The sequence below is a fragment of the Mauremys mutica genome, chromosome 7 (assembly GCF_020497125.1).
Source record: "Mauremys mutica isolate MM-2020 ecotype Southern chromosome 7, ASM2049712v1, whole genome shotgun sequence".
NCBI lineage: Eukaryota > Metazoa > Chordata > Testudines > Geoemydidae > Mauremys > Mauremys mutica.
Window position 1 is genome coordinate 38,944,686 of NC_059078.1, and position 16,505 is coordinate 38,961,190.

Genomic DNA, 16,505 nt, shown 5'->3' on the forward strand with positions numbered 1-16,505 from the left:
AGGGACCTAGACAAATTAGAGGACTGAGCCAAAAGAAACCTGATGAGGTTCAATAAGGACAAGTGCAGAGTCCTGCACTTAGGACGGAAGAATCCCATTCACTGTTACAGACTAGGGGACCGAATGGCTAGGAAGCAGTTCTGCAGAAAAGAACCTAGGGGATACAGTGGACGAAAAGCTGGATATGAGTCAACAGAGTGCCCTTGTTGCCAAGAAGACTAACGGCATTTTGGGCTGTATAAGATGGGGCATTGCCAGCAGATCGAGAGACGTGATCATTCCCCTTTATTCGACATTGGTGAGGCCTCATCTGGAGTACTGTGTCCAGTTTTGGGCCCCACACTACAAGAAGGATGTGGAAAAATTTGAAAGAGACCAGCGGAGGGCAACAAAAATGATTAGGGGGCTGGAGCACATGACTTATGAGGAGAGGCTGAGCGAACTGGGATTGTTTAGTCTGCAGAAGAGAAGAATGAGAGGGGATTTGATAGCTGTTTTCAACTACCTGAAAGGGTGTTCCAAAGAGGTTGGATCTAGACTGTTCTCAGTGGTAGCAGATGACAGAACAAGGAGTAATGGTCTCAAGTTGCAGTGGGAGAGTTTTAGGTTGGATATTAGGAAAAACTTTTTCACTAGGAGGGTGGTGAAGCACTGGAATGGGTTACCTAGGAGGTGGTGGAATCTCCTTCCTTAGAGATTTTTAAGGTCAGGCTTGACAAAGCCCTGGCTGGGATGATTTAGTTGGGAATTGGTCCTGCTTTGAGCAGGGGATTGGACTAGATGACCTCCTGAGGTCCCTTCCAACCCTGATATTCTATGATTCTATGATTACATAAGAAAATGATGCCATCGACTGGGATGGAATGATCTCGAACTAACTCATCGTTGAGAAGTGTACCAGTTTCTCGACTCAACAGCAAATTTGCTCCTGATGTAACTCCTTTGAAGTCATAGAGTTACACCAGGAATTAATCTGATCTTTGCATCTGGTAATTTAGCACTTCTGAAGAGTGTGGAATAGAGTCATCAAAATAACAGAAATGAGTTCAGGAAAACAAAAGGTGTATGGACTTAAAATAGTTAAAATACATGACTTAAAATACTCTTCAACTAGAATTTTACTACTACATATAAATTTTTGTGAATGGCATAAGTAGTTCAAAAGTGTAACTACTAGGTAAATTGGATGGAAAAGGAGATCTAAAACAACTGTTTACAAAAAAGAGTATATTTACAGTACTTTCATTTTCAGAGCTTGGAAAGAATCCATGATTGTCATGAGACTTATAACAAATAAGACATTATAAGCAAAACTTACTTGTAAATATTTTGGATAGCTTTCCTGATGGTGATCTGACCAATATTTAAAAAGTAACATACTTCCTTTATAGCATAAACCACTGTAACTTGAAACCCAAATTTTTGTCTTGCATTGCTGACTTTGGTATGCTATCTGGTGTCGTAGTAACAACCTGAATCATCTAGTACTAGTTAGTAAATCTGCATTTTTGTGACTCTGCCTGAATTTGATTTGAGAGCATTCACAGACCCCACTGATATGATATCACCACAAAAATTGCTTCCACAACTGCCTCCAAAAGGTATCCAGTTCTCTGAACAACCAACAAATGCTGTGAGAACATCACCTGGTTTGTAGTTTCTGGCAAGCAGTGGGGATTGAGACTGGGCGTATGTTTGGTGTGCCCTACCCCACATTGTGTGTGCTCACTTTTATTTAGTGTGGGGCTTTTATGGGCAAGGAGGCTTATCTGGTATCATTGCTTGGATTCTTGTCTGCATACAGTATCACATTGTTTCCACTCATTGCTATGGACTAATTGAGAAATTATGGAACAAAATACACCCATTCTACTGTATATTGTACTTTGTTATATATCCCAGAGAGTCTTTTAGATCATTTGCTCTCAACCTTCCCAGACTTTCAGGAGTATGATTTGTCTTGCGTACCCCCAAGTTTCACCTCACTTAAAAACTACTTGCTTACAAAATCAGACATAAAAATACAAAAGTGTCACAGCACACTGTTACTGAAAAATTGCTTACTTTCTCATTTTACCATAAAATTATAAAATAAATCAACTGGAATATAAATATTGTCCTTCCATTTCAGTGTATAATATATAGAGTAGTATAAACATGTCATTGTCTGTATTAAATTTTAGTTTATACTGACTTCGCTAGTGCTTTGCATATTGCCTGTTGTAAAACTAGGCAAATATCTAGATGAGGAAGACCTCTGCATACCTCCAGGGGTATGTGTACCCATGACTGAGACCCACTCTTTCAGATCGTGCATTAAAAAGTTACTTCACTCCCAAATTCCTACCGATTCATGCTCATGCTTAGCCTGCCCACTATTTCTCCCCTGCACAAATAATAAAAACTTGATCCTGCCCATTGATACCTTCCCTTCTTCCTCCATTCCATGGTATAGTCACATCATCATTAGGGTTATGTTCTGTGCTGATGTAGGTTTTAAGATTTTTAACCATGTTTGCCAGTACCCTACTCTAAAGGAATACATTTCACCATTGCTCACCCTGTGACTCAGGGACCTCTTGGTGCCAACTGGCAGAGGGTACAGGACTGCATAAGGGTATCTACATACTAGTTCTCTACTGAAAACCAGTGTGTCAGTGCACATCACAATCACTGCAAATTATGTGTACTGATACTATGTAAGAACTTCTGTTTATATACAGTAAATTATGTTCTTGAGGTTTGTGAATTGGGGCTGGTCACAAAAAGGTGATAAACAAGTATCTTTCAGGCAGGAGATTCTTAGACGGAGATTCTAGGCAGGAAACAAGCAAAATTACCTTTTTTACAAGTGAAGACAATGGAATGTTGGAAATATATCTGGAAGTGCAGAGGTACACCCACTTATCCTTCACCCAGGGAACAAGCTGCCAGCTGATTTGTCTTATAAATGGAGGATCACAGCTGGTCTGGCTGTTTAACACAGAGAAAAACTTTGGGTGAGCTAACCTTTTTGAGAAAAAATGTCTCGTTTGTTAAGTTTAGGCTCTAAAAAGCATGTTACGATTTTATTTTATATGTACCCAGTTGTGTCCATTAATTCTATTTCTTTAATTTTTTGTTAAACAAACAACTACTTCTTTTTACTAAAAATATTTAAATGCTGTGTGTTGAGCAGTGTGGTGATCCTGAGGTATAACTGGTAAGCAGGTGTGTACTATTCCTTTGGGAGTAGTGGGTCTGTGAATTCTGAGAGTGTCCAGTGGAACGGGGTTGGGCACTGCAGGGGGACACTCGGAATGCTCAGGTGCTGGAGTGTGCTTATTGTTAACATGTACAGAAAGAGCCAGGCCTGCAGAGGCCTGGAAGACAGCACTTCTGTTGCCAGAGGTTGGTAGAGTGGGGGAACTGACCCCCAGCAGGCACAGCCAAGATTTCCTCACACTGAAGGCAGGTATTAGCGAGGTGCTTCACAACTTTGGGTACCCCCCAGAGGTGTCACACTCACAGTCCTGTCTTGATATTTTCTTAGTTTATGTCATATGGGACTCTCTTTATGTATTTCAAACACTCTCTCACCAACCCAGTATAAAACCCACTGCCAAAAACACCTTTTTATCAGTATAAGCAGTGTCTACACTAGGAGGGTGTGTCAGTGTAGCCATACCAGTGTAGACTATGCTTCAGTCTATGTTTAATTTCCCTCAGATAAATACTACTTACCTACCTCACAGGAATGTTATGTTTGTTAAATAATGTTTATTCAACCATTTTAAAACATAAAATATATCATCATCTTCACTTCCCTAAAAGACCGTCTGGAAAGATTGAGAGATATCTTGAGACACAAGGAAGATACTCCGCCATATCAACTTCTTGAAAGTCAACAGGGTTCCACAAGAAAAGTCCAGGAGCAGGGCTCTGGTTCATCAATGCCTCCTAACTGCATTTTCCTCACTTTAGTCATATTCCTATAGTAACATTTACAGCACTATCTTGTTTGTGTTACCAGAAAGCTTTTCTGCCAAATTTGGTCTGCTATCACAAACTACAATTGAAAGGGTTCTTCTCTGTTTGCAACCACGTTAGTAAGGATACAATTAAGTCTTATTTTTAGAAAATAAAAAAACCATGTGAAATGGTATTTATTTGAAACACTAGGAATAAGCATGAGCAGCGATTCTGATGGGAGAAGGGTAGCTGAGAGTAAGTTTATGTTTCAGATAGTTTATTTATAGGGCCCTACCAAATCCATGGCCATGAAAAACTTGTCACATACCATGAAATCTGGTCTCCCCCCATGAAATCTGGTCTTGTGTGTGCTTTTATCCTATACTACACAGATTTCATGGAGGAGATCAGCGTTTCTCAAACTGGGGGTCCTGACCCAAAAGAGAGTTTTGGGGGGGGAGGGTGTCACAAGGTTATTTGGGGGGGGGGGGTCACGGTCTCGCGCTGACTTTGGAGCTGGGCGGCCGGAGAGTGGCGGCTGTTGGCTGGGCACCCAGCTCTGATGGCAGTGCCTCGCCATCAGCAGTACAGGTTTAAGGGTGGCAATATCATATCATACCATACCATACCATACCATCCTTACATTTGCGCTGCTCCTGGCAGCGGCTCTGCCTTCAGAGCTGGGCTCCCAGCCTGCAGCCGCCGCTCTCCAGCTGCCCAGCTCTGAAGCAGCAGCGCAAAACTAAGGGGAGCAGTACTGTAACCCCCCCTACAATAACCTTGTGACCCTCCCCCCCACAACTCTTATTTGGGTCAGAACCCCTACAATTACACCACCATGAAATTTCAGATTTAAATAGCTGAAATAATTAAATTTACAATTTAAAAAATCCTATGATCGTGAAATTTACCAAAACGGATCGTGAATTTGGTAGGGCCCTATTTATTTGCAATGAAATACAAAAAATAATGAAGACTGAACAGTACTGTAAAATTGATAGTTATGATTAAAAAGGAAATTTAATAGCTTTATAGAATCGATGCTTCTTCATTAATCTTCTCAAGCAATCAGCTAATAAGGTGCTCCACAATGGGGAAAACAATAATGCCATTGAAGTCAATGGAACTACTAGCACACCCAAAGATACGTGCATGCATTACACTGTTTGCGGGACTGGGCTCCATCTGCCTACTTAAGCACTTGTAGTAGTGCTCTTCACCATAGTATCTGAACACTCCCCGGGAGCAGGTGGCCTGATTTTCCTCCCTATTTCAACTGAGGAATAAATAGAATAAACAGACACCTTTATCTCCACAACATTTAATAAACTGTAAACTTTTATCCCATGAAACACACTACTTGTTATCATAAACTGACTTATTCTGTATTGAAGAACTTGGGACTTTTCCTCCTCAGGCCAGTGGTGGTGAGACTTGTAGACACTATAAGGCATGTACCCGTAACACTGCTCTTTTGTACCCACTATCAAACTGAAAGCGCAGGGTCACTAATCTTGCAGGAGTCAGCTTGCCATTCTAGCATGTTTAGCACTAATAAAGGTCGGAGGAGATCATAGGAGGGAAAAACAGGCCAAAATAAAAAAATACAGTGGTTCCCTGCTGTGATCATCCCAATATTCTTGAACAACTGCCTCAGAGAAATGAGAGCCTCCTTGGCATGCAGCCTATTTGGGACAGATAAGGGATAACTTGATGCTTGAATGTCTGGGGGTCTTCTAGGTCAAAGTGAAATGAAATGAAATCTAATTCCAAATGTTAAGGCAGTTTAGCTGCCTCTTCAGCATCTACCAGCTGTACCTGTTAAATTTTAACTTTGTGGTTGTTTATTTTAATTTTTTCTTTTTATTAAAAGGAGGTATAAAATGATAATGCAAGAATGGGACTGGGGACAGAAGAAGGAAAATTAATAACATTAAAATAGAATCAATAATGCAAAAAAACAGCTTTTACAAAAGCATTTACAGCACAGGAGAGTGAACATAAAATTAAGAGCATCTCTGATGTGAGCCATGATGAAATTATGCTAAGTTTATGCATTAAGAAAAATTCACATACAAAACCAACATGAAAATATAATTGGATTTGTCATTTCAAAGTATTAGTATCAGATTTCCAGATAATAGGGGGTGACATACTCCTATGCTAATAAAGGGAGTTAGCCAAATAAACAAATGCTGTGTTTCTACTGTAAGGAAATACATGTACCAATGAAGCAACCTTTTCAGCACAAAAGTAATTTAATACTCAAACCGCATGAAAAGTGATCTCTATGGGAATAGTACAGCTGCTAAAATCCAAGTCAGTTTTTATTAAATCATCAGGTCTGTTTATGTAAAACAGGGCTCTTTTAAAATGACCACCAAGAGAAATCATTTGCAAACTAAAACTGATACCTGCATTTAATGTAATGGTTGGGGTATGAGTGAGAGTACACACATCAGAGTATCTCTAGTCATAGGGTAGATGAACAGGAGGTGAAAAAGCTACTTAGGTGGACAGACAAATTTAGTATGAAATATCAGATTCCGCACTTTCAAAATAAACAGGATAAACTGACTATCTTTCTTTTATAAAACAAAACACCTAGGATGACACCCATAGAGTACCTCTGCAAAAACATACAAGTGGAAATAAAGAGAAAATGACTGTTTTTAACTACCACTGTGTTGCTTAGTCACTCAAGAGAGTAGATATGTGCTCCCAACAGTACTACAAGTTTGTAATTTTAGCACTGGAGTTTTTGAAGAGAATATGCACATAAAAGTCCTTGAGGGCCTGACTAACATATAAGCTACACTAAAGGAGTGAGTGGTATACTGTATCAACAGAAGTTTCTGCAAGACAGAACTCTAAATCTTGAAAGAAAAAAAAATTCCTAGCCTTTCAAGATCTGTATTTGGAATATGAAGGATGAGTTTAGTGTAGAGAATGGAAAGAAATTCCTGCAGCGAGTCTCTGGGTACACAAAACTTGACTGAATTAATAGCATTTCCATGTGTGCCAAATTTTGACTTAAACCACTGACTCTTCATATTGAGATATCCCAGTAAAGATCACTAGGGCTTACACTACACAGTCCCAGAAAAGTTGCCAACGAAACTTTAAGGATACAATACAGGAAAACAATCCAGCAAGGAAGAGGCCTCACACAGACACACAAGTGGTATGTACCAGTGTTCTGGCAAGGTTCAACTCAGAATCCCAGCAACTGCTGTAATCCATTAGTCGAGTCAGGATGTCAGCACTAGCATGAAAACTAAGCAGCCGCTTCAATACTACACAGTTATAAAGGTAATTTTTACTTTATCTCTACATACAAGTCTTTATCAAGAAACATCAGCTATTCACACTTTCTCTAATTGCAAAAGGCACCCAGTGCAAGTGTGTTAAAAAGAGGCAGAACCAGACTTCAGAAATCATTTCAGAAAGAAAGAAAGAAAGAAAGAAAGATTCTTCCACTGTACACTTTAAACTATTTCATAATGTGTCTGGATTAACAGTACAGCAGCATGTTGTTCTTGGTGCCTTTTCACTGAAGATCAAAGGGGAAAGCTCCATTATACTGGCTTCTTAACATTGCCCATAATGTATTTTTTTAATGTATTTATTCATGTCAGCATGAAACTCTTATGTAGAGAGACAGTAGGTGACACACTTGACATCTCTATGTAACCCAAGGAAAACCAGAAAATAGTGTAGGGAGAGAGGAGGCAGACCAAAATGATTTAATCTGTAGCCAGAACATAGGAATAAGTATTGGGTTAGATCCCAGATCCTAAAGAAACAAGAAAAAGAAGTGTCTTTGAGTGAACCAACCTTAGATGCCACAAAACCTGATTGTAAAATATTGTACATTCAGAAATAAAATACAAGCAACTCAGACTTACTTTGGGAGAGCAGGCTGTGCACTTGTCAAATGCAAGGCTGACAGGAAGGACATTATCAAATCTTGATAAAAAGCCACGAATCTGGAAAGAAATAAAATGTACATTCATGTCATGTAATTATAGTAAATGTATTTCCAAAATTCCAGCTGAGTTAGACACATTCAGCAAAGGGATGAACATCATCCTATACCTCTGCAAAATCAGGGTGGTGCCAATTTAATGGCCTCAATAGTCTGTTCTACTAGATCTGTATTGGTACAATATGTGAATTGGTTGATTTTTCTACACACACATGAATGGTAGGGCAATATAAATGCAATATTATTTAAATATGAACAGAGGCACAGCACCACCTGCAGTTTGAACTTTTTAGTTAATGTCAACAAAACAAATAAAAAGCCATGTCATAACCTTTTTCTGTGCATTTCCCTACATTCTTTCCCTTTATAAAAATTACAATCTGAAAATGTAAACATTGTGCATTCCCGTACTGAACGGCCGCTGCTGATCTATTTGACAAATTGGAAAAGTATAAACAAAACTAATACACACACAAGATTTCCAGAGAATTGGGTCTGATAAAATGTACGCTCCGTACAGACTTTGGGCCAGGGACTGGGTCTTCCAATATGTTTGCACAAAACCCAACAGAATAACCTGGATGCTGGTTGAGGAACCTTAGCACTATTACAATACAAATAATTAACACAAAAGTGTTTTTTCTCTCTCCCCATTTTTAATTCTTGCTTTTTTGGTAAATGCAATTCATTGTTAACGTCGTCATGTTGTACTTGATGAATTGTTAAAGTAATCAACTGCTTGAACATTGGAATTCTTTGTATAGAACTAATTTTTTTTCTATTATCTTCTTAGTTTGCTTTCCCAGATGAAGTTTCCAGTAGGGGCTCAGACCAGGAATATGTTTTTAAACTAAAGTGGATTGAGCATTTAGATTGTAAACTCTCTGGAGCAGAGACCATCTTTTTACTGTATGTGTACACAGTGCCTAATACAATGGGGTCCTGGTCTGTGACTGGGTGCCATTGCTATACAACTAAAATACAATACAATACAATAATAAAAATAATGACTAATTTGATGTTTTAGAGAAGTTCTTATAACATTTTTATTATAGCTGATCATTGTGCAACATATTCTTCCCCCTCCCCACACACACACATAAAAAACAATGCTTGCGAGGCTGCATAAATGATTACATAATTCCATTATATTTTTAATTGCCACATAACTATGCTTCAGAGTCTACATTTTCATCTTTGAAAAATGCCTCATCTGTAGACATTGGATGAAATCTGAGACTCATTGTAGATACTGACAACACTCAGTGAAGCCAGGATTTCACCCATTATGTTTTTAAAAGATAACCTTCAGCATGAGATCTGAATGTACACTAATGACGTAAATGGAAATGTTAACCTGTCTGCAGACAGTCTGAAACAATAGCTCTCTGTGATGTGAACTATCATATTCATCTCAATGGGTATTATCTCTGAAATATGATGGTATTTTAAATATCATTAACCATTTCACTACTGAGCATTTTAGCAGAAACGTGCCTATTTGTCATTGATGGATGCAACGGCAGGATGCAGAGGGGCAGCTGGTTGCTCTCAAAGGTCACCAGCATGGGGAACAGGGAATTCAAGCCCTCCTTTTCCCAAATTTAAGTCAAATCTGCTCCTGTCCCAAAGGGGGAGGAAAAGAGGAGACCACTTCCTAGACACCACAGTACAAATAAGTGACGGTCATGTTAACACCACCGTATACCAAAAACCCACTGACCGCTATGCCTACCTTCATGCCTCCAGCTTCCATCCTGGACACACCACACGATCCATCATCTACAGCCAAGCACAGAGGTATAACCGCATTTGCTCCAACCCCTCAGAGAGAGACCAACACCTACTAGATCTTCACCAAGCATTCTCAAAACTACGATACCCACATGAGGAAACAAATAAGGAAACAAATCAACAGAGCCAAATGTGTATCCAGAAGCCTCCTGCTGCAAGACAAGCCCAAGAAAGAAACCAACAGAACTCCACTGACCATCACCTACAGTCCTCAGCTAAAACATCTCCAACGCATCATCAGTGATCTACAACCCATCCTGGACAACGATCGCCTCGCTTTCACAGGCCTTGGGAGGCAGGCCAGTTCTCACCCACAGACCTTAAGCCAACCTTAAGCATATTCTCACCAGCAACCACACACTGCACCATAGTAACTCTAACTCAGGAACCTATCTGTGCAACAAACCTCAATGCCAACTCTGCCCACATATTTACACCAGCGACACCATCACAGGACCTAACCAGATCAGCCACAATATCACCGGTTCATTCACTTGCACATCCACCAATGTAATATATGCCATCATGTGCCAGCCATGCCCCTGTACTATGTACATCGACCAAACTGGACAACCCCTACGTAAAAGGATAAATGGACACAAGTCAGATATTCAGAATGGCAGTATACAAAAATCTGTAAGAGAACACTTCAACCTCCCTGGCCACACAATAGCAGATTTAAAGGTAGCCATCCTGCAGCAAAAAAACTTCAGGACCAGACTCCAAAGAGAAACTGCTGAACTTCAATTCATTTTCAAATTTGACACCATCAGCTCAGGATTAAACAAAGACTGTGAATGGCTAGCCAACTACAAAAGCAGTTTCTCCTCCCTTGGTGTTCACACTTCAACTGCTAGAAGAGGGCCTCATCCTCCCTGATTGAACTAACTTTGTTATCTCTAGACTGATTCTTGCCTGCATATTTATACCTGCCTCTGGAAATTTCCATCACATGCGTCTGACGAAGTGGGTATTCACTCACAAAAGCTTATGCTCCAATACTTCTGTTAGTCTATAAGGTGCCACAGGACTCTGTCGCTCTTTACAGATCCAGACTAACACAGCTACCCCTCTGATACATAATTTTGTGGCTCCTACCACATAATTTAAGTCTAATATGTCACAACATGTCCAATAAAAGATATTACCTCACTCACCTCGTCTCTCACAGGATGTTCTGCTTCGCAGTATTGAAAATCAGTTGTGTTTTATACATCAAATCATATTGGTAAACTCATTCTCATTTGAATTTACCATAGTCCAAAATAATATTCCTCTCTACTGCTATTCCTAGCGTAGTGGAAGAAACCATGAACATGTAGTAACCTTGCTAGAACTGATGCCTAGATTTCATGCACTTATGAGACCATAACAGTACCCAAGTAGAATGGAGGGTTATCTCTAACACTACATGTCCTTGCTTTATAATGTGTTCCATTATAATATCAAGATCATTCTAATTACACCTCTACCCCGATATAACACAAATTTGGATATAACGCGGTAAAGCAGAGCTCTGTGGGGGCGGGGCTGCGCGCTCCGGCAGATCAACTCAAGTTCGATATAACACGGTTTCAACTATAACACGGTAAGATTTTTTTGGCTCCCGAGGACAATGTTATATCGGGGTGGAGGTGTATTTAACAGGTTCTACATTGCATTAATATTTACACATTATTATTAACAACTTACCCCACTACCACCCTGGTATCTCTGATGGTCACTATAGATGGTTTCAAAATGCTTGGGAGATATTGACATTATTACTGCCTTTCACCATTATTATGTTGGCCATTTTGTAATTCTGTTATGCTGGGAACCCCATAACACTGCCACAGAGTATACTCAGGTCAGTTGTAACAGATTAATACAAACAGAGAATAGTAAGTAACAGCATCATTCCAGTGCAAACTGCATTGATTTTGCCATGTGCTTTGGTAACTACAGTAACAATAATATTAAATTAGCCATGTGTGACAATATAATTACTCACGATCAATAGTTTATCAAAAAAGTGTCTCTCATTGCTCAAACCACCTTTACATCAAACATACGCTGCAACTGAAGGAAGGCCACATTTTAAGTAACATAAAACACACAGAAAAGGTCTGAACTGGCAAATTAGACAGATTGTACTCATACAACCTTTGTGCATAAAGCTTTGAACCCAACAGCATTCTTTATCAATGGGATCTTTACTCTATTATTTTAGTGAAAAGTAACAGTAATAGATGAACAAAATATATCATTATCCAAACTACAGAAACAATCTAATAGAAGTGAGCAGGTCTGGGGGAGTCAAAATCTGGTCCCACATTCATACCAGTTAGTGGATTTTGGGGAGCTACATTAAAAGCCAGTACAGATGGAGTACAGTTCAAAAGAAAATAAAAACCTTTCAGACAAAAAAAAAGATAAGTTCAACATAAAAATATTGTATTCCATACTGACAGCGGCTGGCCACAAATGAATGCACAACAATTCATTTATGGTATCAATTTCATCAGACTTGCTTAGTCTAGACACTTCAGTTTAACAAGAGACTGGCAGAGGCTAACCTGCCTACTAAGAACTGAATCATAATTTCAAAGCCATAACTGCACATTAAATTACCTAATGGCCACATCTGATACTTTTTAAACAGTGAACTTTATACAGCTGTAAGAAAATGACATCAGGGCAAGCCAGATATTAGGCAACATAACCTATGACAGTTGAATTTGTCCTCGGAGGCTCCTGAATTCAGTTTGTTCTCAGCAGCTTCTGGAAACTAACAAACTACCAAAAAAAAAAAAAAAAAGAGGCAAGCCAATCCAGGACAAGAATCTAAATGCTTCTCAAAATACCTATTGCAAATGAAGCACAGCTGAAATAGAGCTATTAGCGGTTACGACAGCAAGCAACCAGCACACAAAAGCATGTACAAGAATAAGCGGGAGCAACAACACCTACCAGAGAAAATCCCTACTCTAAAATAAAAAGAGCAGTCACAATCTGCTATGTCAACAATCCTGGGGTAAGAGTATGGCTATGCCTATGCTTAAACCGTTGCTGCAGCTGTGCCACTGTACCACTTCAGTGAAGCCACTCACTACAGCGATGGGAGGGGTTTTCCCACTGTTGTAGTTAATCCTCCTCCCTTAGAGGGAGATAGCTAGACTGATAGAACAATTCTTCTGTCAACCTAACCCCATATACACTGGGGGTTGGGTTGGCTTAACTACCTCGCTCAGGAGTGTGGATTTTTCGCAGTCCTGAGCAACGGAGCTGCGTCAACTTAACTTTTTAGCATAGACCTGCACTAAGACTCAACAGGACAGTCCTTCTGCTGGTGTAAATCGCCATAGCTCCAATGAAGTCAAATTCCATTTCAAAAGCAAGAGCCCAAAGACGACGCTGAAGGCTACGTCTACATTTAAAACCTATAGTGGTACAACTGCAGTGATACAGCTGTGCTGCTGTAGCACTTCAGTGAAGACACTTACTACAGCAATGAGAGGGGTTCTCCTGTTGCCATAGGTAATCCACCTCCCCCAGAGGTGGCAGCTAGGTTGACAGAAGAATTTTTCCATCGACCTATTGCTGTCTACACCAAGTTGTAGGTTGGCTTAACTAAGTCTCTCAAGGGTTAGGATTTTTCACGCTTCTGAGAGACGTAGCTATGCTGATGTAACTTCAGTGTGGACCAGTCCTTACACTGAGCATGTACTGTGTCCGTTTGGGTCCTTGTTATTTATGGTCTGTCAGGTTCCATTAAACTGCACTTTTATCTCAGAATTACTGCAATGGTACGTTATGACTGGTGGGCAGGAATTAACTCTGGTGTCCTCTGCCAAAATTATTAGAAACAGTTAAAAGCTTTATTGACTTTTCCTTTTTTGATATTACAATAAAACAAATTAATTCAACCACAGGATCCTGGGTTCAAGTTGTTACTTAAATGATCTGACACAGGCTCACAAATGCATATCAGGAAGAAATTATTTTTTCTCCCTAACCCTCTCTCTTATCGCCCCATTTGTTTCCTTCTCCTATTTTCTTCCATGGTATTCCTTATTTCTGCACATCTCTCACATCCATGGCCTGGTGCACAAGCCAATCACCCTCTCTTCTTTCAAACCCCTTCTTCCAAGAGGAAAACTAGGAAAGAAACATGTCATGCACTGATCATAAAACTATATTTAAAATCCATAATAACCTATACAACAGGACCATGCTCTGGGTTTATTTGTCTGTCCACTTAGATCACATGGTCCTTGGAGCAGGGACTACTTCTTCTTCTGTGTTTTGAACACCACTGGTGTTTAACAAACGAATAAGAATACTACAAAGAAATTCAGATCTTATGCTGAGATTATCCTGAACTCACCTTCTTATGATAGAGAGTCTCCAAACACAGGGCCAAACAGTCTGTGGCCAAATTCTGCCTTCAGATATATGTTGATGGATTTCCTCTGAAGGCAGATAGTCCTATCACTATTTACAGTTTTAAGGAGACTATTTCAATCTAAATTCTGAACTGTGTGGCTTATTATTGCAATTAACCACTTGGTGGCACTGACATACAATATCTGAATTTATATATAGGCAAGTACCTGTAACTACATTACTTGTTACTTTTATTTTCTATTAAAAATGGATACATATGAATCAAATATTATTTTCTTGTATTAAACCTCATTTTATTACATTGTCAGCTTTGATTTATGCAAGCAGCCAGGCATCACACATGAATGGTGTGGAACTGGGCATAATTGAAAAACAGGTCATAGAAGTCTCAAATTGGACACCTAAAAACTGAGGACTACACTCCAATCCTTTTAGTCAAACTGAAAGAGAAGTTACTCACCCTCCTCACTAAATATAATTAATCAAAATGAGTCTCCCTCTGGGCGCTCCACTTCAGGTGCGGGCACATGCCTCGTGTACCTCTGGTGGGAGCTTGTCATTAGCAATGTCTGTTCTGCCCACGCATGCACTGTTGATATCCTTGTGCCCTGCACTGAGGATATATCAAGCTGCACAAGTGAACCACCCTCAGATCCCTCTCCACCACTGAGTCTTAGGCCTGGTCTACACTAGGACTTTAATTCGAATTTAGCAGCGTTAATTCGAACTAACCGCTCAACCGTCCACACCAGGAAGCCATTTAATTCGAACTAGAGGGCTCTTTAGTTCGAATTTGGTACTCCACCCCGGCAGGTGGAGTAATGCTAAATTCGACATGGCTAGCTCGAATTAGGCTAGGTGTGGATGCAAATCGAACTTAGTAGCTCCTGGAGCTATCCCACAGTGCACCACTCTGTTGACGCTCTGGACAGCAGTCCGAGCTTGGATTCTCTGACCAGCCACACAGGAAATGACCCGGGAAAATTTGAATTCATTTTCCTGTCTGGGCACTTTGAATCTGACGTCCTGGCTGGACATCGGGGCGAGCTCCGCAGCACCTGCAACGATGCAGAGCTCTCCAGCAGAGGAGTCCGGCCAATCCAAGAATAGAAAGAGGTCCCCAGCATGGACAGACCGGGAAGTCCTGGATCTGATCGGTGTGTGGGGCGAGGAGTCTGTGCTGTCGGAGCTGCGCTCCAGCAAGCGGAATGCAAAGACCTTCGAGAAGGTCTCCAAAGCAATGATAGAGAAAGGATACAGCCGGGATGCAATGCAGTGCCGCGTGAAAATCAAGGACCTGAGACAAGGCTACCAAAAAGTCAGAGCGGCAAACGGACGCTCCGGAGCCCAGCCCCAGACATGCCGCTTCTACGAGGCACTGCATGCCATTCTAGGTGGGTCTGCCACCACTGCCCCACCAGTGACTGTGGACTCAGTGGATGGCATAGTGAACCTGGACAGTTCCTCCTCGATGTTCGCCGATGTGGGAGATGACGAAGGGTCTGTGGAGGACGGCGCAGGCGACAGCGAACACAAAACCGCTTTCCCTGACAGCCAGGATCTCTTCATCACCCTTCAAGAGATCCCCTACCAACCCTCCCTGGCCGTTAACCCGGACTCTGAATCAGGGGAAGGATCAGGCGGTAAGTGCTAGAAACATGTAAACATTTATTTTTTATAAAACAGGTATAAAAAATAGAAATACTATATATAAAATTTTCAATGAAAAACTATATGAAAATAGGTCCACACATATAGGGATTGAACAATAATCCTCCAGGGACAATTCAAGAAAGGTCTCATTTAGGTCCTCGAAAAGCCTCCGCAGGAGGTTCCTGGGGAGAGGTGCCTTGTTGGGTGCTCCGTGGAAGCACACTCTTCCGCGCCAGGACATCCTTATGTAGATGGGAATCATCGCCTCTACAAGCATGGCCGCATATGGTCCTGGTCTCTGCAGGGCTTCCCTTAGCATCCGCTCTTTGTGACTCCGAGGGACCCGCATCAGGGTGATCTCGTTCATGAAATGCTGCATCTAATTAGGGCAATTAGTGTATTGTTACTGTTGTGAATGGTTGACTTTTACTTTGCATAACAATGACCCTCGCTTAACAGCCACGTGTTGTAGGCCACATAGGAAAAGCATACATTGATCTTTCCCGTGCACTGGCGGGAGTGGCTGGAAAAGGGTCAGAGTATATGATTTCCAGATTGCCTTTAGCGGGAGGGCACAGCTATCCATTAACTGATAAGCAGAATGTACTGTAAGGCTTACCAGGACTGTCTGCTAGACGGATTCAGCTGTCTCTCCCCACTTGTCCGCTCTCCTGTGCAATGCCGCAGCCAATGAGAGCGTATTCCGAAATCTCGAACTTGTCCCGAGATC

At 40.8% G+C, this 16,505-nt stretch overlaps 1 protein-coding gene across 7 annotated transcripts in view; it reads right to left on the bottom strand.

Annotated features, from left to right (window-relative positions):
- The window catches only part of ATG7 (autophagy related 7), a 279,860-nt gene that overhangs the window by 185,785 nt on the left and 77,570 nt on the right, over nucleotides 1-16,505 (bottom strand). For 5 of the 7 annotated variants that reach the window (XM_045025201.1, XM_045025197.1, XM_045025199.1 and 2 more), the window contains exon 17: nucleotides 7,860-7,940. In XM_045025201.1, coding sequence (XP_044881136.1) covers nucleotides 7,860-7,940 — 81 coding nt within the window. Of the gene's footprint in view, nucleotides 1-2,840; nucleotides 2,974-7,859; nucleotides 7,941-16,505 lie in introns of all 7 variants that reach the window. The other 2 variants (XR_006581212.1, XR_006581213.1) reach the window with 1 other exon arrangement.